This window comes from Temnothorax nylanderi, unplaced genomic scaffold (genome assembly GCF_030848795.1).
Source record: "Temnothorax nylanderi isolate EJ_2023f unplaced genomic scaffold, tnyl_v1.0 TNYL_tig0942_pilon, whole genome shotgun sequence".
NCBI lineage: Eukaryota > Metazoa > Arthropoda > Insecta > Hymenoptera > Formicidae > Temnothorax > Temnothorax nylanderi.
The window spans coordinates 12,710-40,322 of NW_027250004.1; the positions used below are offsets into that span (position 1 = coordinate 12,710).

General features: G+C 35.1%; 3 protein-coding genes and 1 long non-coding RNA gene across 4 annotated transcripts; 1 reads left to right on the plus strand and 3 right to left on the minus strand.

Moving 5' to 3' along the window:
* Window positions 1-812: 812 nt before the first annotated feature.
* On the minus strand, window positions 813-2,301 carry LOC139786042 (uncharacterized). The gene is made up of 2 exons (XR_011722164.1): window positions 1,995-2,301; window positions 813-1,503 (listed from the first exon to the last, which is right to left on the minus strand). It is a non-coding gene; the product is annotated as an uncharacterized lncRNA (long non-coding RNA).
* Window positions 2,302-2,634: 333 nt separating this feature from the next.
* Window positions 2,635-14,319, plus strand: Phyhd1 (Phytanoyl-CoA dioxygenase domain containing 1). The gene is made up of 5 exons (XM_071725204.1): window positions 2,635-2,798; window positions 11,520-11,663; window positions 12,496-12,609; window positions 12,710-12,860; window positions 13,014-14,319. Exons 1-5 carry the CDS (start codon window positions 2,778-2,780, stop codon window positions 13,430-13,432), a joined length of 849 nt encoding a protein of 282 aa, XP_071581305.1. The 5' UTR covers window positions 2,635-2,777; the 3' UTR covers window positions 13,433-14,319.
* On the minus strand, window positions 13,447-18,467 carry Swt1 (Swt1 RNA endoribonuclease). Its single transcript, XM_071725203.1, has 12 exons — window positions 18,025-18,467; window positions 17,334-17,919; window positions 17,109-17,261; window positions 16,711-16,976; window positions 16,282-16,518; window positions 15,962-16,183; window positions 15,646-15,876; window positions 15,375-15,570; window positions 15,184-15,302; window positions 14,943-15,100; window positions 14,649-14,789; window positions 13,447-14,238 (listed from the first exon to the last, which is right to left on the minus strand). The coding sequence occupies exons 1-12, from the start codon at window positions 18,154-18,156 to the stop codon at window positions 14,019-14,021; spliced, it is 2,661 nt and encodes an 886-aa protein (XP_071581304.1). The 5' UTR covers window positions 18,157-18,467; the 3' UTR covers window positions 13,447-14,018.
* A 3,917-nt stretch (window positions 18,468-22,384) lies between these two features.
* LOC139786039 (uncharacterized) lies at window positions 22,385-27,055 on the minus strand. The gene is made up of 2 exons (XM_071725202.1): window positions 26,938-27,055; window positions 22,385-26,064 (listed from the first exon to the last, which is right to left on the minus strand). The coding sequence occupies exons 1-2, from the start codon at window positions 26,954-26,956 to the stop codon at window positions 24,032-24,034; spliced, it is 2,052 nt and encodes a 683-aa protein (XP_071581303.1). The 5' UTR covers window positions 26,957-27,055; the 3' UTR covers window positions 22,385-24,031.
* Between the last annotated feature and the right edge of the window lie 558 nt (window positions 27,056-27,613).

The following is a 27,613-nucleotide window of genomic DNA, read 5'->3' on the forward strand; positions in this document are numbered from 1 at the left end:
TTAATAGGACAATAAGTGTGATAAACGAAACTAGTTTGAAAATAACAGCTCTCTTATCTTTCCAATTGTTTTATTTTCTTTTCTTCCATGAAAGTATATGAAAAGAAACATGTCTACATTACATCACAATGGTACCCTTATCTTTTCAGTAATATGACTGTTCTCGTATATAATATATCGTATAATATTAAAAATACATAATATTATTCATACATTTAATATTATATATTTAATATTAATTAAATATATTCTATATTTAAAATATATTTAAAATAATATTATATGTTTAATATCATTACGTGATAAATTAGTCCCTTCCATAATTTCCACGTGATGCTATCATTCAGTTTCACGTTTAATACAATACATACATACGTACAGATATATGTGCAATTATGTATAAAAAAAACATTTTTCTAGAATAGGATCTCAATTTAATATTAACGGCTTAAACAATGATTAAATAATTAATTTAATTAAATTGAGCAAATTCCAGTATGTGAAGATATAAAGCAGGAAGTAAAATCAGAAGGTAAATAAGAAGCACGTTTATTTGTTCTGCGACACTGATATACTTTGCTCATCTCCAAAGGAATGCATTCTTATCGGCGTGTTGATTTTGAAGCAGCCTGTAAAAAATCGACTCTCGAAACTTTACTTCCTGGACGTTCGTTACGAATGGCCGAGTGTCCGACTGACCGTGAGTGCCGAGCGCGAAAAGAGCATCGCGCTGAAACTGAACTGGGCTTACAAGCAGGAGCTTGCAAAATAAGCAAAGAACCGTGAGGCCAACGCTACGTTCATTACCAGGATTATTATATCATAGAAATAGAAATCATTTATTTACGTATTTGTTTTACGTATAATTGGATTTACAGATAGAGCTCGGGTATAAATGTATATTCATACTACATACAAAAAATCTATAATACATAATCTGACAAAAAAATTTCTGATGAAATTGCAATACGTAACATAAAATCAAATAAACGCTTTTTAATTTTCAATATATTCCCCGACAACGTTTACACATCGATGACATCGCTTGTACAAATTTTGGAATGCTTGTTTAAATGTACGTGTCGTAAGAGAGGCTGTTGAGTTCGGCGGTTGCATTCCTTTGACTATCATTGACGTTCTCGAAATATCTTCCCTTCCGGACGGTTTTCAGTTTGGGAAGCAACATAAAGTCCGCAGGGGCCAAGTCCGGAGAGTAGGGAGAATGTTCCAACACTGATATCTCCTTCTTTGCCAAAAGCGTCTTCACAATGATACTCGAGCTGCGCGGGTGCGTTGTCGTGCTGAAGACGCCAACTGCTGCGTTCAGCGAAGTTCGGACGCCAAATTCTAGCATTTCGAATGTCACAGTTGCATTTTTTCCAAATTTATAGTAGAACTTAATGTTCACATACGCTGTCCCAATTTTAACGTCTTTGACATTATGTATCGATGCAAATACGATGAAAATGCGCTATGAGTCGCGACCAATTCTGACGAAGCTTTCTACAAAATTAAACAAATGTCTCAGCTATAATACTTCACCCGCGATTCAACAATATTGTCATCCTGGCGCGCGCAGTATTGCCAGTCCCGAAACTTTTTTGTCGGACCATCTATATATCTTACTAAAAATCTATAATATACAGGACCGGTCAAAAGTATTCGCTTAATAGAAAGGAAAATCATTATTTTAATAAAGAAAGACGTACATAAATGTTATAAATGTTATAAAATTTAATTTTAGTACTGTTCTTTTATGCTTTGATAGGAAAGAAGAAAAAACAAAGATGTTAATGATTTAATTAACATTGAATAATTATCGTCAATGATAATGTATGATAATTATATGTACATCTTTCTTCATTAAAGTAAAGACTTCTCTTTCCATAAATAATGCAATATTTTTTATCGGTACTGTATATCAGTACTTACACGCGAATAATTAAAAAATAGAGTGACAGAGGTATTATCGTTTTAAACATTAGTTATCTTACCTTAACAATTTATTGCATGATTATGCCATGTCATCTCGTCAAAATAACCATGACCTGCTATAACTTTTTTAATTATCGTAAAGACTGTGTAAGTGTATACCTACATGTGTATCGAATTTTTATAATACAGTTATAATTTAGAAATTAAACTGTTCTCAACATTAAATAAAACCATAAAAAACGTACGGAATGTATTTAGCATGTTGATAAGTAAACTCAATTGAGAAACGAATTTAAACGAATCTTCCTTTTCTTTACCATGTCTTCATAAAGTTCGGAATTCACTTCGAGATTAATTTTGTCTGCGAGCGTAATATCAATAAAAATGATGCGTGATGAATAATCAACTTAAATTAACTTTTTAACACGTGACTATCTTCTTGCACGAAAGTGCAATATCTTCGTGAGGAAGATATAATTATCTGAATGACGCATCGCGAACGCATGCTTGAGATAAATCGTCCGCAACGTCAGTTGTCAGTATCACCGAGGGTCCCCTGACTTTTTGTCAGGTGATAAATTCTGGTGGATCTGTGTGGAAAAATCAAAGATGCTAGTGTGATATTCCGGCGGAACAACGCAACGACCTCGCTATGCTCGCCTCGCACAAGCCCGAGTCGTCGGCCGGACACGGACTTCGCAGTAACCACGGGCTCACCTAGTCATTTGGTGCGAGCACTCGGCTGCAGACGTGTTCCGGTCTCACTCTGTCGCATCGTGTATCAGCGAACAGGTTCGAGATTCACCGCGATTCGACTACGCTGCGATAACACGTGCACCGGGATGAAAGACATTCGCGCGCAGGTGAGTCCCACACGGAACTGAAAAATACTCGTGAGAATTGTTTTCCCGTACACCGCACCGCCTTCCTATACGACGAAAGGAGATTCGCGTCGCCCTCGTGTCGTCGAGTCCGACACGTGGACGGTAATTTAATCGATAACGTTTTTGACCAAAATTGATTGAATAATTCTTCGTCAAGATATACCAATTTAGTCGCAATATATCGACAATTTTTTTTCGATAGAGTAACGAATGCAACAATGAATGGAATAATGAACATTTTTAATATATATTTATTGTTTTAAGATTTATGGATGATAAGAGTATAAATGTACATATAGCTTCTTTGTAACGTTATTAGAATTTTTGAAGTTGTTTTAACATGTCCTTATAGGAGATCCTAAAGCCGTCTGTAATACCAACATCTTTACTAAACGCATATCTTTTTATTGTGGCTTTATGGATTTAAAAATTCTTCTCCAAAGTTAAAGTATATGCGCTAATGCTCTCCACGATGGTTGATTTTATACCAAGAACGAAAATAATTTCAGAAATGCAGACAATTAATAAGACGTCGACTCGTGACAACATTTGCTTCATATAAAAATTTTACAAATTGTTGTTACAAAATGAGACCGTGGAAGGTGGATTACATCAAGAAATACCATACGGTTCTCAGAATTAGGATTAGACCCCTAACAAAAAAGTTATGCGTGTAGATCTATTATCGTGCACTGTAGGTACTATAATCTTGTCTATCCTTGTCTAATATGCAAGGGCAGATATAGGCCGGTAACACAGAAAACGATCAAAATTACCGACTTTTTAATTCCGTTTAGATGAGGGTGCATTCCGTCGGAGTTCGGCCTTTGGTTTAGGATCCCCTTAAAAGAGAAAGAGGAAAGGGAGGGGGCGAGAGAGAGAGAGAGAGAGAGAGAGAGAGAGAGAGAGAGAGAGAGAGAGAGAGAGAGAGAGAACTAATAATGATAATAATGAAATATCCGCAAAATAAAAAGTACAACTCCTGTATTGCGGTAAAAATATAACAATCGATAAATGTTCAATTTTTGTACATCAAAATTAAAGATATATATTTTTTAGTTTACAGTATGTTGTACTGTATCTACTTTTAGTAAAAATCGAGTCATTCGGCTTTACGTTTGTAATTAAGGATTTATAGAATTGTATACATTTTTTCAACTGCTCGTATTCACATGTCGCAGAGACGCAAATTTTGGATTTGGTCAAACCTTGTGATTGCTATTTGCGACTACGTTACGACCGGAAGTCGTACTGCTTGCGAAGAAAGCAATACTACTTACTTGTACTACTAGCAGTTCTGCTTGCTTAGGACATGTTGATAACGACATTTTTACAACAAATCTCTTCTTTGATTGGCTGTGACTTGTGATTGCAGTGTAAAAGCGCCTATTGCGTCTTGCTACAATATGGATTGCTTGCAACTAATGTAGAACGACCTTAACGAGCCTCTACGATTGCATCAACGAACTGAGAAATGAGGGTACACAATGTAGTCGTTTAACTAACGGCGTCACTGGAGTTCATGCCATACGATTGACATAATCGACCAGACCTCTCGGTTCGGAGGTCAATGTGATATCTGCCCAGTGCTCTGAATGTCAACGTGAAGAAATTCAAGCAAGCGCGGGTAAACGGCGGGAGTAACTATGACTCGAATAATCTATCGTTCTATCGAAACGTAGTAGCAACTTCCTAACGACTTATTTCTGACTTACTTTAACTTTTAATCTTGTCGCACGTTTGCGATTATATTTTTGTTGCATTGCCTGTTGTAAAGAATTAATATCTTATATATATTATTTAAATTAATAGCTTAGATTCAACTCTTTCTCTGTCTTCTTTTCTCTTTCTTTTCCAATGTTTTTGCAACAATGAGAAATAATACTTCAGCAATTTATAATGATAAAAAAGTAGACAATTAATGGTTCCTTAATACTTGAATATTTTAAACCCAATTTCTTAAATTATTGCTTTCTAAATTTTATCAGTTTATTATAATTACAATCCTTTATTTGAAAGCTGTAATATATGAACTTTATTTTCAATAATAATATCTATATGTAACTAACAATATAAATATGTGTATATTAAAAGAAAAATATTAAAAAATATAAAGTTATTTTTTGTGGAAATTGTATTTCTTTTTTACGGAAAACTATAAGAATAAAAGAAGAGAGTTAAACGTTTAATAATTACATGCGTGCGTATAATTGCGAATTGTTCTGAAAGATTTCGAATTTTGGAATCAATTTCCTCTGCATCTGCGAGAAAATTTTATTAATTATTTCAAGAACGATATTGACAAACCGAATCGTAGTCGGAGAAGCTGATGATTTCGTAAAAACAAAACGTTGTTATCGAATTATGCCTTATCGCTTGACCATTATGATCCGAAGGATATCTTTTTCTTGTCACTGTAGAATTTTGGAGACTATTTTTAAATCTTAACGAAGGAGACCAAAGGGGCAACATATATTATCGCTGTGTATGTTTTACGTACTCGGGACCAACGGAAAGATTCAACGAAAAGTCTATTCTTGTTCCAGTAGAAAAAGGGAAAAAAGGCGCACTCATATCCCAATAATTCTTTCATTTTGAGTGCGTTATGTAATGAATAGATAGCGTGTTTTATCACACGAAGAAATCCATATTTTAAGTAATTAAAAACCGCCCTCCAACGAGAGAGAATATCTCTTTCGTATAAAAAGATATCAAAAAATAATAGAAGATAAAAGATTTTAACACATTTCGAACATTTTGTATTTCTGGAAGATGACTATCGTAAAGTAAAACTTTTTTTTGACGTTTTAATTGCTCGAAACAATAAGAGGAAAAGATAATAAATGTTGCCTAAGAATATTAAAATTAACGGAACGCGATTATCTAACATTCTGCGTTGCATTTTCATGCTTAATTATGCGAATTCGGTGATATTCGCATTAATTAAGGAGTGAATGTTTGCGCGTTAAAATATCGCGAATTATCTTCGCGCTTTCAGTTATAGTTACTGACATTCTCGCTGTAAGTGGAACGGAGAATACGAGAGCCTAAAAACAATTTTGTTTTTAAATCACATTTTTTTGACACATTTCCTCCAGAAACGCGATCCGCGGATAACAATTTTAATCAGTTTTCTAGGAATCACGCGAAAGAGAGTGAAATCGTTTTATTTCTGGACGAAAGAAGAAATGTGTTTACAGTGGAATCATCACCGATAATAATTTATCACGTGAAATATCCTACTCGTTGATCTATTGACCTACTATTAATCTATGTCGTTCATCATTCCCGACGCTATTTTAGTCGTAGCGTCTAGTTGAGCGTTGTTTACGGTTAGGCACAGATATGGTAATTACATTAATTACACCGCCCGATAATAATCTTTTGTTTTTAAGAGTTACAGTTGTGAATCGGTTAAAACAAGCCTCACATTTCTTATTTATTATCAAAATTAATCATTATTATTTAAAAAAAACCTTCGTCTTTCATCTTTTTTTTATCGATATGACCGAAAGGTTGGAAGGAAGTATAGGATCAGAGGACCTTTAGGACGTTTTTAACTTTAAGTACTCTTCGCGAATTCGACATATATACTCAAATTAATTCGAAATACCGTAGGCGACCTTGATCCTTCGTAATCGCGCTGCGAGATGAGAGGCAAACGACGGATGATGAACGCCTACGAACCCTACATCCCGTAATTCCATTCTATTTCTATCCACGCGATTCAGCGCTTTCGCGGGTGGCTTGAGTCATTCGTATATACGGACGAAATTCCAGAAAAACGTCGACAACAAGGGGAAATGACGTAGCCCAACCACCCACCTGTCAACAACGACTAGCCATACGCTATTTTCGGGATGCGCTTCGCACGCATATAACTTTGTTAATGTTAATAAACGTAGTATGCCCGCGCGAGTTTGGCTATCGAATTCGGAGGTGCTTATACGCGGCTTTAAAATTCTTATGCTCGCAAGCCGAAAGAATCAGTACTACAGAAATCAATTAACTGTGTATGTGTATGTGTTATATACACAGCATTTAAATTGAGACACTTGAATAGCTTGAAAAGGAAGCATTTAAAAGAAAAGTGTTCCAGACGAAAGTTGAAAAAATCGACTTTATAAACTCACATGAAGACCATCGCCATATTTTAAAGTAGAATTGTATGATTTTTTTTACATAATATGATTCTTCCAGTTATTCTGTATATAAAAGTATCAAGGTAGAGTTATCAAAAAATTAGTAGTTTGAGATATTTTGTACTTTATTCTGGCACATTTTGATACGGAATATAAAATATATCTCGCAAACTATTAATTTTTTGATAACTCTACCTTAATACTTTTATATGCAGAATATTAGACTAACTAGAAGAATTATATTATGTAAAAAAATCACACAATTCTATTTAAAAAATGGCGATGAAATTTATGTGATTTTGAAAAATCGTTTTTTTTTTCGAAAATTGATTTTGCCATTATTTGTCCCTCTTTAAACGATATAACTTTCGTCTGGAACACCGCAACCGGTATACACGGAAAAAAATGACGTTGTATCAACAGCATCATTTTTTGTATCAACAGTGTTATTGAGATAAAATTTATTGATGCAACATCAATATTAATGAACAAAAAACATCAGATAATTGTTTTAATAATTTAAATATTTAGTCCAATAATATCTAATTGAATTAACTATTTATGCTTGTGTGGCAGTCCGTAACGTCGACGTTTAATTGAAGCAACTTCATTTTTTTCCGTGTAGGTATATGTGTAGGGGAGACCGGGGCAAACTCGACACAATTTTTTCAAAGGCAATTTTCAACAATTAATTAAAATTGTCAAGCAAATTTAATGGTACACATTTAAAGAGCGTTCCTTCAGGTACAAAATTGCTTAAGGAAATTTTGCTGTACGTCGCTTAGTTTTGCCCCCAGGAAAGGAAAAGTGACGCGAAGACAAATTTTCAAATAGAAAAATGCCGGGGTAAACTCGACACTTTGCCTGATCGACACAATTTGATCTGGAACTTATTTTTTATTGTCTGAAACTAAATATACATTTGTTTATCGTGTATTTAGAAAGTACAAAAATTTGGAATTAAGTAAAACAATCATTTGGAAATAATAAGAACAAAAATTGTTGAACATTCAATTATTTTCATCTAAACTCATGTCTGAAAAACAATTTATGCAAGTAAACTTGCGATTACACGTGCGCACACATTTGTCATGGGCTTATAGCTGCATCACAAGCATCGTTTATTATTGGGAGCCAATAAAACAGCGTGTCGACTTTGCCCCGTTGACTTTGCCCCGAACGTCGTTTTTTACTTTTGTTACTCCAAAAATATAAAAATTTTGAAAATATGCAAAAACTATTATCGGATTCGTATAAAGCATCGAATTTCCCATCAAAATCACTTACCGGTAGATTCGCAAGAGTAAAGCTCGATGAAAGAGTAGACATTTTCGAGAGATCAGAAATAGTATATTGTGCAACAAGTGCTGGAAGATGAAAATTCACGGGTGCGGAGTTGACGCACGAGCCGAAGGCGAGTGCGGTCACCGCACACGGGAATTTTCAACTTCACGCACGTGTTGCACACCCTATTTTATGTTGCAAGTGCGTGGAAAGTGGTAAATCCCGCACGCGTCGCGTGCGGAATGTGTCACTTTCCATGCACGTGTGACATAAAATTACTTTTCACTATTAAAAACGCTGTCGCGTTAAAAATTACACTATAACTCAGAATGTTACCAAATTCCGTTGATAATACTGGCACATAAAGACACATTTACAGTAGGAAAGGCAAGTTTCTACGATAGATTTAAATTGGCAAAAAGCCTAGTGTCAAGTTTGCCCCGGTGTCGAGTTTGCCCCGGTCTCCCCTATATGTATAAATTAATTTCATTATTTTATAAATATATTTAATAAGAAAGAATGTATATCCTCTCATATATTTTGTTAGGTATATTTATAAAATAATAAAATTAATTTGTGTGTACGCACACAGACACACATATATTTTCTTATCTCATTAAATTTGAAAACTAATTAATAATCCGTTAATTCCATTTACATCCAAACTATATTATTGAAATAACCGTTTCAAATTACATCATTCAAACAACGGTTTCTTAACTTGAGGGAGTTTAATTTGATAAACTGTGGCAAATTAAACGAAAAACCCCAAATAATCTGTTGATTACATTTACATCCAAAAATATATATTATTGAAACAACCGTTTCAAATTACATCATTCAAATAACGGTCTCTTATCACCATAACTGTGGCAAATAAAAGGAAAAATTCCACATTGAAATCGTCAATTTTAATCTTTATCGCGTTGTTACGTAAAACTTATAGGTACTATCTGATCAATATAACAGAATGAATAAAACGTAAAATGTTTATCGTGATGGACTTCGTTAAATTTTACAACTTACTTTCTCAAGAAATCTTTTTTTTTTTTTTCGTTTTTCTTGTATCGCTGCTCAATATTTTAATAAACGTTTGACCTGAAGTTTTAGAAAAATCTCACATATATTGGCGGAAGAATTAAATGTCAATTCAATATATTCACAGCAATGTTGTTGAATATGGGGTGAGAAATCATTGTCAGAGATGAAGATGAAATATATTCTACAAATCTATCGTTTCTTGCGTCTTCATTATTAACTATCATCTCGAGAAAAAGAGTGATTGATGTACGGCTGTCATAAAAAAGATCGATGTGTAATCTCTTTGTTTGCGAGCGGTTGTGACAATTCGAAGGCCAGAGCTCAGCTGAGGGCAGCACAAAGCAGAGAAGATTGCAGATATCATTGTCTTAAATAAAATTGCTACTGCGCCGAGCGATATTTCTCCTTTATCGCAGGAAATGCATTATATTGTGGCGATACAATAATGCGTTTCGCCGTAATCGAAACGTAAAAATGGCGCACATAAATTGCGAATTTTTCGAAGATACCCGCGAGCGTTCTGCGTTCCCCGTGGTGTCTTTATTGCGACGCGCATTTTCCCCGAGCCGTCACCGGAATGAGGAAGAGACACCGTGTAGCTTTCGAACGAATGACAAGTGCGGGACTTCCTACGATCGCGCGATGTGACTTTCGGCAATGTTTACGACCGATATCCCGCCATTCCCGCCGTTTCGAACGCTAAAAATACCGCGCGCCCGGCACACCTTTTTCCCGACCGTCTACTAACACCGCGGAGAGGTTTCGTTTTGACATGCGAGTTTTGGAATTTTGCCGAATGCAGCTTCCTTATTTTTTTTTCTGGCGACTTTGTCGGCCCTCTAAACGTCCGTTCGATCGTAAATCAAACGATTAACGAATATGCAACAAGAAGACGAACGTTACGTCTCGGCTCTTAGGGGAATTGCTCGTAAAACCGTTCCGCGAATTAAATGCCGCACGAAGTGACGTTTCGCTTTCGTTTAACGGCGTTTTGCAACTTCGAAACATCCGTTTTGACGCGCACTCGCATGTGAGATAACACGGAAAGGCCTCTGCCAACTAGCGTGTGAGATTGTATATCTATATACCGATACGCGTGAATCACAAAACTACGATGTACGCGACGATCTCCGTTGCGCAAACGTTTTATTTATATATAATTTATTTAGACTACGAGTCTTAATGACACGTCGCGCGCGCATGATAACCGGTTAATATATAAAAATAAATTTCTGAAAATTGGATAAAATTATCGGCGGATAAAAAATGGGGAAATGGAACAACGCGACGTATAGCCCTGATTGTAATTATTAAGAAAAATATTTTTTCGAAAGCTGAATATAAACAGCGCCACAAATGAGAAAACAAAACCATTAAGATATTAATAATTAAGAGAAATGCAAGATTTTTTTTATGGATATATTTTGTATTAAAAAAATCTTTTTTTTCCACGTGTCTTGGACTAATCTGAAACGTCTGACACACGTAATACGTGTCGAACTATCTTAACCGGTAACAAAACAATTTGCCGCTTTTTTAACGGATGTATGCGCATCGCAATCTGATTGTATGATCGGCGCTGACGCGAAGCATGGAATGCGATAGGTGTGAAACGGAAAAACGTAGGAACTCTGGGCGTTCGTTTCCCCTCTGAAGCAGGCAATGCCCATGGGTTTATTCTTAGATGGCTTTATCGGTCGTGATCTATTTATAGAATCGCAGTCTATCACTCAAAACATCGCAGTGCAAGGTGCAACGAAACTACGACATTGATCGGTCAGATGATCAAATGACCGGAAACGAAATTTCTTTAAATTTCGAACCAACGACCTTCAATTACCGCTTATCTTATCCCGGCAATAAATCGAATAAGCGATTCGTTGTTCTCAGATTCATTCAAATTTTACTACAAAATTCAAATTTTTACGGTGACGTTAATGATGCTACGAAATTCAAGTAAAGAGACTGCAGATTATTCCGGAAAATGGATAAATATTTTTTTAGTTCTTCCGCACATCTACATCTTATGTATATTTATTTTTTATATAAATCCATTTTTTAAATTTATGAATATAATATATAATGGAAAGCGACTTCTCTCACACATTATCATTTCTTTCCGCGCTTGTGATTAAAAAAAGATATGGTATTTTAAAACACTTATTTTATTAGCTTATATATGTATAAAAATGCCAAAATAATATTTATATATTAATTATGCATTTAAATTAAGTTTCAGAAAAATGGCTACGTCATTTTGGAGGACTTCTTTCGACCGGAAGAGATCGAAGAATTGAGAACTTGTGGAGAAGAATTAACGAATAAATTGCCACCAGAATCGGAACGAAAAGTATTCAATACGATACAGTTACAACAGGTGATAAGAATTTAAGCAATTATGAAACTTAAAAGCATAAAGCGTATAAATATTAATATGGCGATTCAGAATCAGTCAGAGATGATCGTACAACGTATAACTTGTGAATACTTAAAAACGATTTTTATCAGAGAAGGTAGTTTATGTTTTGCAAAATTTATTCTTTGTATGTATCACTGTATTATGTATTAAGGGCATCCTATAGTGGAGGCCGAACTTCCTCGACGTCGGTAATGTCAACATTTCTAATCCTGTTTTCTATGTTATATATCTATATCTGTCCTTGTCTAACAAGAGGCATCTGTCTTTGTTCGATTGCTGCGCCATCTCTCGCTACACGCAATACTGCTTATCCTATCAACCTGAATGTGCTTTTGCTTAATAAACCTTCATTTTAGAAAATCTTTTTTTCTAGGCGTTGAATCTTAGTTCTATTTACACAATATTGTTCCTACACGTTTGCCCTAGGGCGCTGAGGTGTCATTTTATATATATATAAACTGCAGTATTTTTGTTATTGTCGTCAAATGACAGCTGTATGTGCCCAAATTAGTAACATTTTTAATTTTTTTTCGTTCCCGATATGAAATCGTGTGTAGCGCCCTAGATATTTGTGCGTACTTTAATTCTAGACCAAAAACTTGCAATTCTGTAAAGCCAATTCAAAGATTTCTTAAAATGAAAAAATGTCGGTAACTACTGCCACTATAGGATCCCCTTAATGTAAAACTATATTTTCGTTAATTTCGAGACTTAATTTCCTGTGAATGTTATACAAATGAAACTCAATATTAATGTTAACGGAAGTAATGATTATATGATCTTATTTCAGAATAAGGATAAGTATTTTTTGGATAGCGCCAATAAAATAAGTGTTTTCTTTGAGACTGAAGCTCTGGAAGAGGATGGGAAATTGAAGGTTCATCCAAGAGTGTCATTAAACAAAGTAAACTATCTCAAAAGAGCCGTACCTCTAGTTAAATCAATTCCTACGAAGATATTTTGAAATAATTTCAATTATTTTACGGTGACTTAATAATTTCCAGGTAGGCCACGCTCTTCATTGGTTACACCCTACTTTCAAAAAGTACACGTTCGATGAGAGAGTCAAAGAAGTTGCTTTCCAATTAGACTACGAGGAACCAGTCGTGTGCCAATCAATGTACATTTACAAAAATCCCGGAATAGGCTCGGAAGGTAATTAAATAATTCTCATAATTATATTTATATAACTCAATGCGCATGAGAATTATTTAACTGAAATGAAAACTCATGTGATTTAACAAAAATACACTATACGTAAATAACTACTGTAACATTAAGCCGAACATAATTGTTATTTCCTTGCAGTTACGATGCATCAGGACGCATCATATTTATATGTTGAGCCGGTGAAACTCGTGGGTTTCTGGATTGCATTGGAGGATGCAACGCTAGAAAACGGATGTCTATGGATCGCTCCGGGCTCACATCAGAGCGGAGTGCACAGGCGTTATATGAGAAACAAAGATCCGAATTCCCAAGAGTTACTAATTTTCGACAGAGCGGCGCCTTGCTATCCGTTAAGTAATTTCAGACCAGTACCAGTACGCAAAGGAACCTGTATTCTTATCCACGGCCAGGTGGTCCACTTTTCTTATTCAAACAAGAGTGAGACATCGAGACACGCTTACACTTTTCACGTGATTGAGACGAAACATGTATATTATTCCAAGGAAAATTGGCTTCAACAACCTGCTGAAGGTTTTGCGAATCTTTATAAAAATTAACTGTATCATATTAATCGTGTTACGAATTATCGTCCATTGTTTATTGCGCAATCTTATTCTTCAAAATATTCGTTTCTTTTCTCACTGTACAGAAAATGATGTTATTAATCCATGATGATGACATTAATCCATATACAAGAAATATCCATATATTAAAAAATAAAACAAATTCTTAGTTTACATAATTACATAAAAATATCGATAGCACCAATGAAAAATTTTACATATGCAAAATTTTCAAGAGACTAACTTGTATTAATATTAATACTTGGGTAAAAAATATATGGATAAAAAAAACTTCACTTTTTTTCTCGAACGATACACTTCTCGTATACGCAATATAATCAGCAAAAGACAATTCTAAAGTACTTTTACCCAAAAATAAATCACAATAATTCATTTTCATTGACACCATTAATATATCAGTCACTCATAAAATTAAAATTATTTTTATAATATTTCGTTAATATTATTAATATATTATCATTAATATATTTAAAACTTATAGACTAAATGTATATACATTTTTGTAAATATCTACACGTTTTTAAATACTCTGAAAACATAAATTACAAAATACATACAACTATGAATGAGCAGCTAGTGCACAGAAATGCGAAGTTAATTCTTGTAGTTGTCTTAATCCAGTCTTTAATGCTTCTTGTTTTAATTTAACACAACAATATATATCCAAAGATACCACGTCAAATGTTATCCTCTCTGTGTCAGGCAAAAATGTACTTAAATTTTGCTGTAAACTAAGTAACGTCTGATATTTTATAGAATCATCAGCCTGCACCAGTAACCTGATTACAAAAAAAATTGCATAAATATATATGTATGTATATAATATAAAATAACTTGACATAAAATAATGTGATAAACTATCAGTATTAACAGATTATTGACATTATCAATCCGGGAGTAATCACCTGGGGTGATTTTTGTATCCTAGCAATGAGAAAATAAAGTTCAATTATAGTAGTTTTCTTTATTGATCGAGAATTTATACCTTTTTAAAATTATTTTTTCCCTTTAGAAAATATTAAGTAAATCTATATACATAATAATCTCAGATAACGTAAAACGTAAAACAATCAACAATATACAATATGTAGTCAAAGTGATTTTTAATTGGATATAAAAAACATCCCAGGTGATCGTTCACGCCCAAAAAAATACCAGGTTATTATTCCCGAGTTAAGAAATAACTTACTTATTTAGATTCTGCGTCAGATCAGTCACTTTTCTGGTAATTTCTGATTGCAAACGTTGTACAGATGCTTGTGTCAATGGTGGATCTATAGAGTTGAAGGTAAAAGAATATGCCATTCCCGCATTGTTGCACGCCAAACCACTATTATGAAATATAAATATAATAATATTTAATCACAAAGAAAGCATAGCAGTATTCTTATTAATATATATCACAAAGTGATATATATAATACATTTTTGTACGCGCGCGCGCGTGCGTGTATGAAGTTATTTATATCTATAAGAAATCTCACCACATGTCACGTGTGTAATTATAGATATGCTGGAAGCACTGGAATACTTTTTCCGCTCTCATTTCTTGTTCTTGGACATTTTCTACGACGCCTATTTTATCGTGTAATTTTTTCAGGTTGATATCAGCGATACATTTCTTACACTTCTCCTTGAGTTCCTAAAAGTATAAATTTTGAAAGTATTAATTTTCAAACTCTCCCAAAATAATAAAATATTTAAAAATATAAAAAAAAATATTACTGTAATAGTACTGAACGTTTGGGTCATGAGATCACAGTGTTTATCCATATTAACCATTTGTACCAAGTCGCTGCACTTCTCTAAAATATATTCCACATCTTGCAATTTTCTGCCACCCACTGAAAGAACCATCAAGATTAGGCTCAAGTTGCAGAATGTAGTTTTAATAGGTTACACATGTATAGGTATACCTGGTATATGTAGAAAAGCGTCAAGCAATTCCTTTAGGATATATTCAGCGCGTCTTTGGAACGATTCATTAATAGCAGCAATCCAGTGCTTTATAGCACACTTTAATGCAGTTATTGCAGTCCAAGGTGGCTTTATAATGACATATATCTTCCACTCTGCTTCTCCATAAATCTCTGACATTTGCTTCGTGATAATCTGAACATAAAAATATTCGTTCGACATGAGCTCGTGAAAATTGACACATTTCATAATCTAACATACAATGCGTACCGTTGACAAAAAGTTTTTCACGATCAATTTGGCATCCTCAAAAATATCATCTGTTAAACGTAATTCGTCGTTAAAGAGAGACTTTTCAACGGGACCATCATTCAAATTGTTGACCATTATACCACTCGTATCTAAATAATCTATTTTTTCAAGTGGATCATTGCGTCCCAATGCCAGTATATTATATATCATCGCTTTAGTGCAGAGATTTTTGTCATAAGATAGCAAGACCTACATATATAAAATAAAAATAACACTTCTATTCGTTCTTAACATATGCGTGCATTATGTATGATGTAACAAAAGAACAACGTGCCACTGATTTTCCTAATTGATGAATCTGTAAGCAACACTGAAGGATCTCATCATCTGGACAATCGAGAGAAAATTCCTTTTTATTTTTCGCTGCCTGTTCTCGTGTTTGTCCTATGATACGTGGGTGCTTAGAGGAAAACTGATCGTGAATGAAAGATATGGCTTTTCTGGCTTTTAACGATAATTCATGTTTAGACTTATTATCTTTGAAGTAGTCTAATTCCTATAGCAAAAAAATGTTCAAAAAAAGAAACATGTATATTAAAACTTTTACAGAGACGTTACAAAATTTTCGCTATACTGTACATATATTATACTTACACATATCACGGTCCATGGAATTACAATAAAAGGACGTGGATAATTCTTAAAGGTTGCATCTCTTGCTTTTTCAATAATTTCCAGATTTGACAGAAACACATTTGTGTCAACAACAATGTGCAGTGGACCTTTTTCGTGTGATTCTGTTTTGTCGGATTGTGTTAAATCTACAATATTTTTTGATATATAATCTGTTTCTACATTGTCTTTATCAATTTGTGTTCTGACAACTTCTACCTATATAAGAAAAAGTACGAAAACACGAAATATATTAAAAAGTTTCTTTTACGGTAACATATGAAACAAAGATGTCTTTTAAAGATTGAGTCTTGAAGAAGATACAATAGTCAAATATATTCATATTGTGGATTTTTCCTATAATATAAATTATGATCGTGTAATATAATGTTTCAATTATACTGGTCATACCTCTAACGCAATTTCCTCATCTTTCATGGGTTCCCAATCCATTTCTTCGTACAGAACTTCCCGTTCAGCCTGTTCTATTAGTTTATCTTTTGTCATTACTTTATCATTTCCGGCAACTGGTCTATTACTTTGTTGATTTTGTGATTTATCGTCGTTTGATGTAAAATTTCTTTCATATATTGCATCTTTCAAGATTTTATTATGCAATCTCTTAAGTCGTACATCAACATTTTTATAAATACATGTCGATCCTAAGTTGTCATTGTCTGCAAACACAAAGCAACGTAAAAATACTGAAAAGTCTAAACAAATATCTCGAAAACTTTATCGAAAGTGTAAAATATAAGAAATATATAAAATATAAAATTTTATATAATTACAAGACAAACTAGGCAAACCTTTTCTAAACTTTTGTGAAGGTTTCTTACTAACTAAATCGGCACGACACATTTCCTGAATTTTTTCCTTATCAATATTCAAATTTTTTCTTATTCTTTGCATACGTTCTTTTGCCAAATTTTTCTTCGGGAACAATTTTCCTCCTTTTTCTCCTAAACACATAATTAATATTAATTTAGTATAACAGTAATGACTTAAATATAAATCTATACAATTGTATTTACTTGAAACATTTCGACTAGATGATTCCTGGACATTTTGATTCTTGTTGCGCTGCTTAATATCATGTTTATCCCAAGCGATACTTTCTCGGTCTCCTGTATTTTTCTCTTGTTTCTCCCATGTTTTTGTTGATTTCTGATTGGCAATATTTACACTTTGCTGCTTATTCTTAGCGTCTTCCTTTAATGTTTTATTTCGACTAGACACATTTGAAATTCTCTGTTCAATTCTTTCATAAAGAACCCGCATTTGTGGTGTGAATATGACTTTATTATCATTCTTGTCTCGAGATGTTACTGATGTATCGTCCCTTAACTTTGAAGAGGAGTTTCTTGGAGGAAAACTCCTTCTCTTTGTTTCCACTGTCCTTGCATATGAAACTTCTAACGACGAGGGAGAAGACTTATTCCTGGCTTCTAATCTCTGCAGCACCTTCGCTTTAAGGGCCTTCATTTGCGGGGTGTCCAAGATTTTATCATACGAACGTCGTCGATTGGATATTTCCTTTTTCTCAACATTGCGTTCAGGTGTCATTGCACTGGGATGAATCTCTTCTTCGTGAATTTTACATTCATTTACTAAAGATGTCTACACAACAAATGTTTTACAATTAACAACTTTTAAGAGTTATAGAATAAGGATACAACTTAACGTGTTCTACAGCAGACAAATAAACCATGAAAAGTAACGTACTTTGCCGGCCTCGTCCAATGTTGGCTGAATCCACGAAGATTGATTTGTTTTCACATTAAAGTAATACACTCTGTCCGGATGACTTTTAGAGTTGACAGTAATCCAATCCTTCGGCAGTTTACGCTTTAACATGATGAGGAGATGCGCGTTGTAGCAGGAAATTTGAAAAGGAGGCCGTATTACTCGTTTAATCGTCCTTCAACGATCCTCGAGCAAAACAAAACTCTGTGAAAAGATAATTGTATGTACATTACATACATACGTATTGATACGTATTATGTCGCGACCTCATGCAATGGGCGCGTTCAGCAGACACAACTGTTGCACAACTGTTGAGTTCGTCTTATGAACACTTTGCGTTGATTGGTTGGTTCTAAATGAGCCAATCACGTTCGATTGCTACTGAGCGGCTTGGTCTGCTGAACGCGACCAATGCGTCAGAAAATGTTTTGTATTTTTGTATGTGTAAAGGTGCGATTTCACGATGACGCTCGAATCCAGCGTCGAGCGTCATCGTGAAATCGCACCTTAATGCTGGGTCTACAATGGGAGTCGCAAAGTCGTGAGTCGCAAGAATTGACCAATCACAGTCGATTATTCTCCTCAAATTCGATTGTGATTGGTCAATTCTTGCGACTCACGACTTTGCGACTCGCATTGTAGACCTAGCATAAGTGGTAATTGTATTTTGTAAAGCCTTGTGTACACGATACTAGAAATTGGTCCGAGTTTCGGTTTAAGCCAATGAAACTGCTGCTTTTCTGTAAGAGCTGCAAGTTGATTGGCTTAAACCAAAACTCGGACCGATTTCAAGGACAGATATAGAATTTGGTCGGTAATACAGACGGCTTTAGGATACCCTTAAACCGAACGCAGTTCTAGCATCGTGGACACAAGGCTTTACAGAAAAGTTGCAAGTCGATTGGCTATCGCATAGCTTTTAACCAATCAACTTGTAACGTTTCTGTAAGAGCAGAATTTTCGCATACGTTTCTCTTGCGAATGAATTCAAGAATCGAGCCCCTGTGAATCTAATACACCTATATACATATGTACAATACATACTTAAGCCTTGTGTACACGATACTAGAAATCGGTCCGAGTTTCGGTTTAAGCCAATCAACTTGCAGCTCTTACAGAAAAGCAGTAGTTTCATTGGCTTAAACCGAAACTCGGACCGATTTCTAGTATCGTGTACACAAGGCTTAAGCCAATCAACTTGCAGCTCTTTACAGAAAAGCAGCAGTTTCATTGGCTTAAACCGAAACTCGGACCGATTTCTAGTATCGTGTACACAAGGCTTAAGCCCGGGTTCTAGCATCGTGGACACCGGGCTTTACAGAAAAGTTGCAAGTCGATTGGCTATCGCATAGCTTTTAACCAATCAACTTGTAACGTTTCTGTAAGAGCTGCCAATAAAACTGCTGCTTTTCTGTAAGAGCTGCAAGTTGATTAGCTTAAACCGAAACTCGGACGCAGTTCTAGCATCGTGGACACAAGGCTTAAGAACAACATTTGCGCATACGTTTCTCTCGCGAATGAATTCAAGAATCGAGCCCAGCACGGGGATTCTCTAACTCCTTAAAGCCCGTATCAGACTACGGATTGGGATTGAGATTGGATTGAAATTTAATCAATCAGGGGGTCAATCATGTATTAATGTGGAACTTGGAAAGTGAAAAGTTTTATATGACTATCTCTTTCTATTTAACATTAATAGAAAGAGAGATTTTTCATTTTTCACGTTTCCACTCTAGGGGAAAAGATTCATGATCGACCCCCAGAACAGAGAAAACTGATCTCAAGTTTAGTAAACTTTGCTCTGATTGGTCAAATTTCAATCCAATCTCAATCCCAATCCGTAGTCTGATAGGGGCATAAAGCCTTGTGTACACGATACTAGAAATCGGTCCGAGTTTCGGTTTAAGCCAATCAACTTGCAGCTCTTACAGAAAAGCAGCAGTTTCATTGGCTTAAGCCTTGTGTACACGATACTAGAAATCGGTCCGAGTTTCGGTTTAAGCCAATCAACTTGCAGCTCTTACAGAAAAGCAGCAGTTTCATTGGCTTAAACCGAAACTCGGACCGATTTCTAGTATCGTGTACACAAGGCTTAACGACAGTGGTCTAGTTTCCACCGAAGTCGATGGTCGCGTTCAACAGACACAACTGTTGAGTTCGTCTTATCAACACTCTGCGTTGATTGGTTGGTTCTAAAAGTAAGAGCCAATCACGTTCGACTGCTACTCAGCGGCTTGGTCTGCTGAACGCGCCCGTTAATTCGCTCCTAGTGCGCCGTAAAACCAAATTTAAGTCGATGGAAACGTGACTGACTGCGCCTCGAGGCTCTTAAGGCTTAGGCCGAGTTTCCACTGAGCGCGTCACGCGTCGTGTCATCCATTGCAACCAATCAAAACATCTTATTTTATTACATTACTTGTGACGGGATGTTTAGATTGGTTAACGACACACGTCGCGACGCGTGACGCGCTCAGTGGAAACTCAGCCTAAGGCTGAGTTTCCACTGAGCGCGTCACACGTCGCGTCATCACGAGTTAACCAATCAAATCATCCCATTTTGATACCGTCACAAGTAATGTAATAAAATGGGATGTTTTGATTGGTTAGCTGAGTTTCCACTGAGCGCGTCACGCGTCGCGTTATCCATCGCGACCAATTAAAACATCTTATTTTATTACATTATTTGTGAAGGAATGTTCAGATTGGTTAACGACAGACGACGCGACGCGTGACGCGCTCAGTGGAAACTCAGCCTTAGGGCTAAAACACCTATTGTAGACCGGGACTTAGCCCTAGCCTTAGGCCCGGGGGTCGATTCTGTATCTTGGGACGAAGTGAAAATTACAAAACTGAAAAAATTCACTAGAGAATCTACAATTTCATTTGTCGAAATCTAGTAAATCTGTTCACTTTTGTAATTTTCACCTTGTCTCAAAATACAGAATCGACCTCCATGGCAGAGTGTGACCATACAGTAGCAACTTTTGATGTTTTGATTGGTTTGCCATTTCTTGGCAAAAACAAGAGAAACAGAAAGAGAAAGAGATATAAGAAAGAAAGAAAAAGCGATATGATATCGCTTTCTCTTTCTCTCTTATATCCTTCTCTCTCGCAGAATTTTGCCAGAACTGCAAGTTGGCCAGACTCTGATTAGAGGGACTTTAGTATATTACGATGTCGCCGGACGGGCATAAAAATTTTTTGAAAATTGCTATTCACCGCAACTCTTTCAAAATTATAAGAATATATACTTATTGTTAGTAGTACCTATACGAGAACTTCTTTGAAATTAACAGAATTGTCGAAAATATCGGACAGCGTCTTATTTGTAACATAATTAAAAATATAAGCATAATATCAACAACTGTTACAGACCATTACAAACAAATACAAACAAATATTTGTATAACAAAATTAACTTTTTATAAATATCTATATACAGGGTGTACAAGAAATGTTGAAAACTTTTAATTTTACAAAAACTATATGCATTTTACAAAATAATGTTTTAGACAAAAGTTGTAGGGTTTAAAAAGATCTATTTACTGATTTTATCAATTTGACCTTAGGTGATGTTAGTCGTTCTCAAGTCAGGGTCAAGTCAGGATCACTTTGCATTTTTTAAATTGGATTCCCTATTTTTTATTGCATATTCTTGTAGCCCTTGTCGTGTTGTAAAATACTATAATGAGCTGCTCTCTTTCGTTAAGAATTTACTGAGATATTTTCAATTTTGTCATATTTTTAAAAAAAGAAATACCTCGTAAAGTATTCACTTTTCGATGACTTATTAAGTCTACTTGCGTCATATTAAGTTGAACATTATTTTTCTAGAAATTCTCAAATCTGATTCATATATATATTATTCAATAACCCCAAAAACTTATAAAAATTAATTTTCAGCTAGATTGGATGAATATTTAATTGTTCGCTACGCCATATTGAGCCCGCCGTTTTGTTTCTTTACAAATTCAACACCGGATTCGTAATCAGCGACCTCGAAAACATAAATCTACCAATTTTTTTTCAATTCTGATGATTCCCCGATTTTATATAGCCACGTTTTGGCCAAAATTGATGCCCACACTGTGCGTTCTCTCGACGAAAGTCATCGAAAAGTCAAAATACATTAATAAAAAAGTCAAATTATGTTTCATTAAAAGTTAAATAATAGATATATCATCTTGACTTTCTAGAAATAATTACTTTTTGATACGTCATCTTGACTTTTAAATATAATTTTTCTGTTTAGGCACGTGTAATAATTTCAGATGATACGCAGACGAGGCAGACTATAAGTGAATGTGGTGAGGGAGGGAAGATGAAGAAAATGAATAAATAAATGAACGATCTTTATTTATTATTACTACAAGAACAATGACTTTGCTTCGCCAGTAAATAATTGAACAATTAATGTAGGTCATGGTTTTAATCGACCTAACTATAATAATAACATTTATTAATGATTAATATCTCGACATTATTTTGACTATGGATTTTGCTCTTTATCAAGTATATAATCGTAAATTCGCAAAAGTCTTAATTAGCATATCATTGTACCCAAATATGCCACAAGTCTAAAAGTTGAACATTATATATACAGATGAGTCAAAGTATAAAATTTAGTAAATATATGGAAATAAATATAAATATATATAAAACTGAAATGTTTACAAAGGAGAATGTGTAAAAATAGTTGATTTTTGCCCGCAGCCGAAAAATAAAATTTGTATGTTTTTTAAATAGTTATTTTATCACGTGGTGCAATTAGTATTCTATAAACATGTGAAGAGAACATATGTAAAAATGTGAAAGAAGTGAGTAAATAAGCACGGATGTGCCATAAGAATGAGATACATAATGATCTTTTTTACGAAACGTTCTAATTCTCGAAAATCATCAAATGTAAGTATGACATTTTGTTCTGATGATAGAGTTTGAATATAAAAGAAAATAACAAACCTACAAAAACTCAAAGAATACACACGCTTCGCACGTCAAAAACTAAGTAAAATAAAGTCGAAGTAAAATAAAATATGTAAAAATATTAATATAATGTAGGGGAGACCGGGGCTAAAAGGTCAGTTTTTTTTCGGTGCCGATTTTTAACAACAAAATAAATAATTTTAGTTAAATGTGGTATACCACTGTAAAGAGTGAACCTTTAGCTACAAAATTTATATAGGAAATTTTTGTCTACGTCGCTTTGTTTAACCGGTATAGAGCAAAAACGACAACGGTGGAAAAATTGAAATCTCAAAAATGCCGGGGTTTAAACGTCACACTGCATTTTAATACATATACGTACATCTAATCCTGAAAAATGATAGGATACATTTTAATAATTGTTTTTTAAGAGAAAAATATAAAATTTATTTAAAATTTTTATGCGAAACATTATTAAAAAATAGTTACGAGGGTTCCTCTTTCCGCAGAAGTCACTCGCCCGACTTGTTTCACTCCTCGACGTCCGATGACTCTGTTCAGTGTCTGAACGGTTGTAATTCCCGTCTCATCCATATTCCATATGCAATGAGCCTGGAAATGCCTTGGAAATGCATCTGGACTGCTTACTGACCGATTAGCCCCAAACACAAGTTTCAGGTTTGATCGCCCACGAAATATTAGACATCAACGATAATGAAAAAACTACACTGGATTCGTGTTCAGCATGCATTACTCTTTATAATCACGTACCTCGAGATTTGGAGAGCAAATATTATTGCAGATATTACAAAATTTCCACGCGCAGAAAATGTAACTTTCACCTTCCGAAAACACGTTTGTCCTCGTAAAAATCATAATACGGCAGGTAACCTGCCGAAACTCCGTTGGTCACATGGGTACCATAAGCAGCGTTTACAATGTTAATAGCGAGTTCACACAATATACAGGTTCCGAGATATTTGATTTGACGCTTCAACCCCGTTGACCTTTTAGCCCCGGTCTCCCCTAATTATCATTACCAATTTGTTATATAAATGTCTTAATCCTTATCGGAATCCTCACAATCAGTTGCAGTAAGATCCAGACTCAACAGTAATTGTATCGCTTCAGGCGACAACTCCTTCAATTTTTTTTTAGGCAGTTTTCTCAAACTGGATATATAAGGATCTGATGACACCAACAGCCAATTCAAAACGTCTTCCATGGTCTTTTCACGCGAACATTTTCGCGAGAATCCCTCTCGATATTTTTTAACGTCTTTGCAGGCTTCCCGAGCTTCTTCAGATAGTTGCCCAATTGGTAAAAGAGCTGAAGCTATTATCTGAGGACCGTGTATTAACAGTTTGTGAACTGTAGTTGGCATATTGTACCACGGATATTCAGATACAAACATTTTTGCGGTTTCCAAAGCGTACTTTTTGTAATTGTCTACATCAATGTCGTGTCCACTTGAAATAGCTTGTAAAATTATATGGAATCTTTTAATAATTTCTTCATTTAAGCCGGTTATTAAAGCGGTTATTGCCGAATTTTTAAAAAAACACCGAGCAGTGGTTCCGTCGTTTGTACTACCATATCCGGGCGTCGGGCGATCTACAATGAGCCCCAATTCTGATCTGAAGCCTTTTTGAATATCTGCTTTACGTTGGCTAATTAGCTCTTTTTCGTCCTTTGTCCGTGCTTGCCACTTTTTAAGGCTGAGTTTATAAGAAAGATGCAATAAGCACTCAAATAAACGAATCCACGCGTGCAACGTGGACATCCCGAAGCATAAATTTGTTTCCTCTACATCTCTTGTTAGGATTTTATCAATATTATTAAAATCTTTCGAGGTAGCGCCGCATAGATAGCACCTTAAAGTAGAAGGTGTAGACGTGACAGCATTACATACTTTTCCGTCAGTTATGGTAAACAACATTTGGTAATTGACCGTTATTTCTTTGCCATCTATTACGATTTCAAATGGTACTAGCGACGTAATCTGCTGCTCGATAAACTCCACTTCATTAACCGTAGATTGCGTATCTTCGTGGAGAAACTGTAGTCTGATAGGCCGACAAAAGCGAGGAGACGAAGGTCTTGGATTTTTCCAAATAATGATCTCAGTTTCGTTATTACTTTCGGCAAATTTAAGTTGCAAAGGGACAAGCGACGTTAAAAATACATTTGCGTCCGAAGTACTTTTGTCATTAAACTTTTGTTTATACTCGCTTTGACCGGGACTTTCGTTGCACCCCCACTTACAGATCAAATCCGCTTTTATAAACATTTCCGTATTCAATGATCGTATTACCTCTCTTTGAGTAAAAAGAAGACGTTCGCATGTGTGGTCTAATAAGTCTTGCAACTTTATATCAGCACTACTTTCAGTAATAGTGATACTAAATCGAGGTGGATAACATAATTCTTTGGCTGCTCGCACTGCGTTGTAGTTCGGATATAATCGACAGTTATGTTTCTTCATTGATGACCTAATGATATTGTATTGCTTCTTGGTGAGTTTGGCTTCTACCATAATCGAGAGAGCTACATTCGCAGATAACGTAGTCTCGACTGTTGTTTGAAATGCTTTTTTGTATAGTAAAGCTCTCGTTGGTGAAGTTGTAACGTCTTTTACAACTTGTGCCGAATGTAAATTTCCGGAAGAGCGAAGGCTCATTTGCGTTGCGTATGACAGCTCTTCTGTTGTGAAGTTTCGACGAAGATCTTCAGTCTTTCGCCGTTTTGATCGCTCACTAGATGAACCGAAGTCCAGCGAGGGACGACCGCGTACGCTTAGTTTATCTGTATCGGAACGTATAGGGAACGACATATTCACTTCCAGCCAATTCTCGTTTTTTTGAAGAAAAAATTTCATAGTCCTTTTTGCCTTTTGCCATTTTGCGCGCAGTTTGGAGAAGAATGTTGACATATGTGATCTGGCATCTGGATGGATTTGAATGGAACAGTTATTTTGTTCGGATAATTCCTGCTCCAAATGTTTAATTTGGGTACTAAACTCCTTGCTTAAGCAATTCCGCATAAAGAAAAATATCTCTCTTCTTTTGTAAGTTAGTAGCTCATTGCGAGATCCTGTAAAAAATGCATGAAAAAAAGCGTATATTGTAGTAACGCGATTTTTAGGAGTTTACTCGAGGTAAATGTCTAAGTATGTGTGCGTGAGTGTATTTTTAAGAAGCTTGCGTTGACCCGATGCGAAAGAGAGTCGTTAAGAGTCAAGAGTCAAAAGTCGCGAGTCTTCGGTATAATAACTATACGATGAATAAACAAATAAGTTTGTAAACTCGGTCAACAATTATTTTCGATTTTCTTTGTCTAATTTGTATGTATCATTATTATATTTAAAAAATAAACTCGAGCTCTGAATACCGATTGTGAGAAATTTGTTCGTATTTAGTGAACAAATTTCTTACAATCAGTATTCAGGGTTCGAGTTTATTTTTTAAATATAACATGATATATACAAATTAGACAAAGAAATTCGAAAATAATCGTTGACCGAATTTACAAATATATTTGTTTAGTAAACATCCTGTATAAGGCACCTAAAATCTCCGGTATGTTAATTTCTACATAGACTGGATTTTAAACACTATTGTTATGGGCAAACCCCTCGGGCAGCTGTTACTAAGCGGGACTACCTGAAATGTAAGACGCCGCGGGAGCCTTCTCGGAATGCGCGCAGTGTTACAAAAAAATTCCGTACAACAAGGCTAGCAGATATTAGCAGTTGGTTATTGCGAATTTTAATTGCCAATAGTATAAGCTATAAGGGAGGAAAAAAAGAACGCGGGATCTTGCGGAATCTGCAACTAAAAGTCTACACGAAATAAAAATTAAATCGAAACAACAGGAGCTATGTCGGTCCATCGTTATACGTCATTAAACAAACACGGTAAGCGTTATTTAAAAATTATACAAGCAAGAAAAAAATATTCTACGTACCTCCAGGAAGAGCATCCATTTTGCAGAATTTGATTATCACTTTTACTTTAAAAGTTATTCACATTAAAAGGAGACTGAAATTATTGACGAAACGTGCGAAAAACGTCTGTCGTTGGCGAGAGTCAACTTTGAACTAACATACCTGCTTGATATAAAATAGTGGGGGACTGAGGACAATGAGATTCTATGGGGAACTTAGAACATACCTAGAAGGGAAATCGCCTATGCTGCCTAGGCCGAAAGTGTCTCCAATAGGTATTTGTGCGAGAGAGAAAGGTATACATGGGATGATTGTTTTGTGCGCATGCGTTGGAGATCGTTTCTCAATTTAATCTCAATCCCAATTCGTAGTCTGAGGGCCGGCACTTCGACCAAACTTCGATTAACTTAGTCGTTGATTAGTCCATTGGAAATGATCAATCGCATTTGCTCATTAAACAGATTGACAAATGCGATTGGTCATTTCCAATAGACATATAATCAACGATTAAGTTAATCGGAGTTTGGTCGAAGTGGCCCTGATACGGGCTTTATAATGACTTGGATTTTCTCTTCTTCTAAAACTTTCATCTATTTGCAACGCACAATTCACATTCTCAAATATAAGTAATTCTATTATGAAACCATTCACCTTCTACTAAACATTTCTCACATGCAAACTGAGAATTATGTGGCA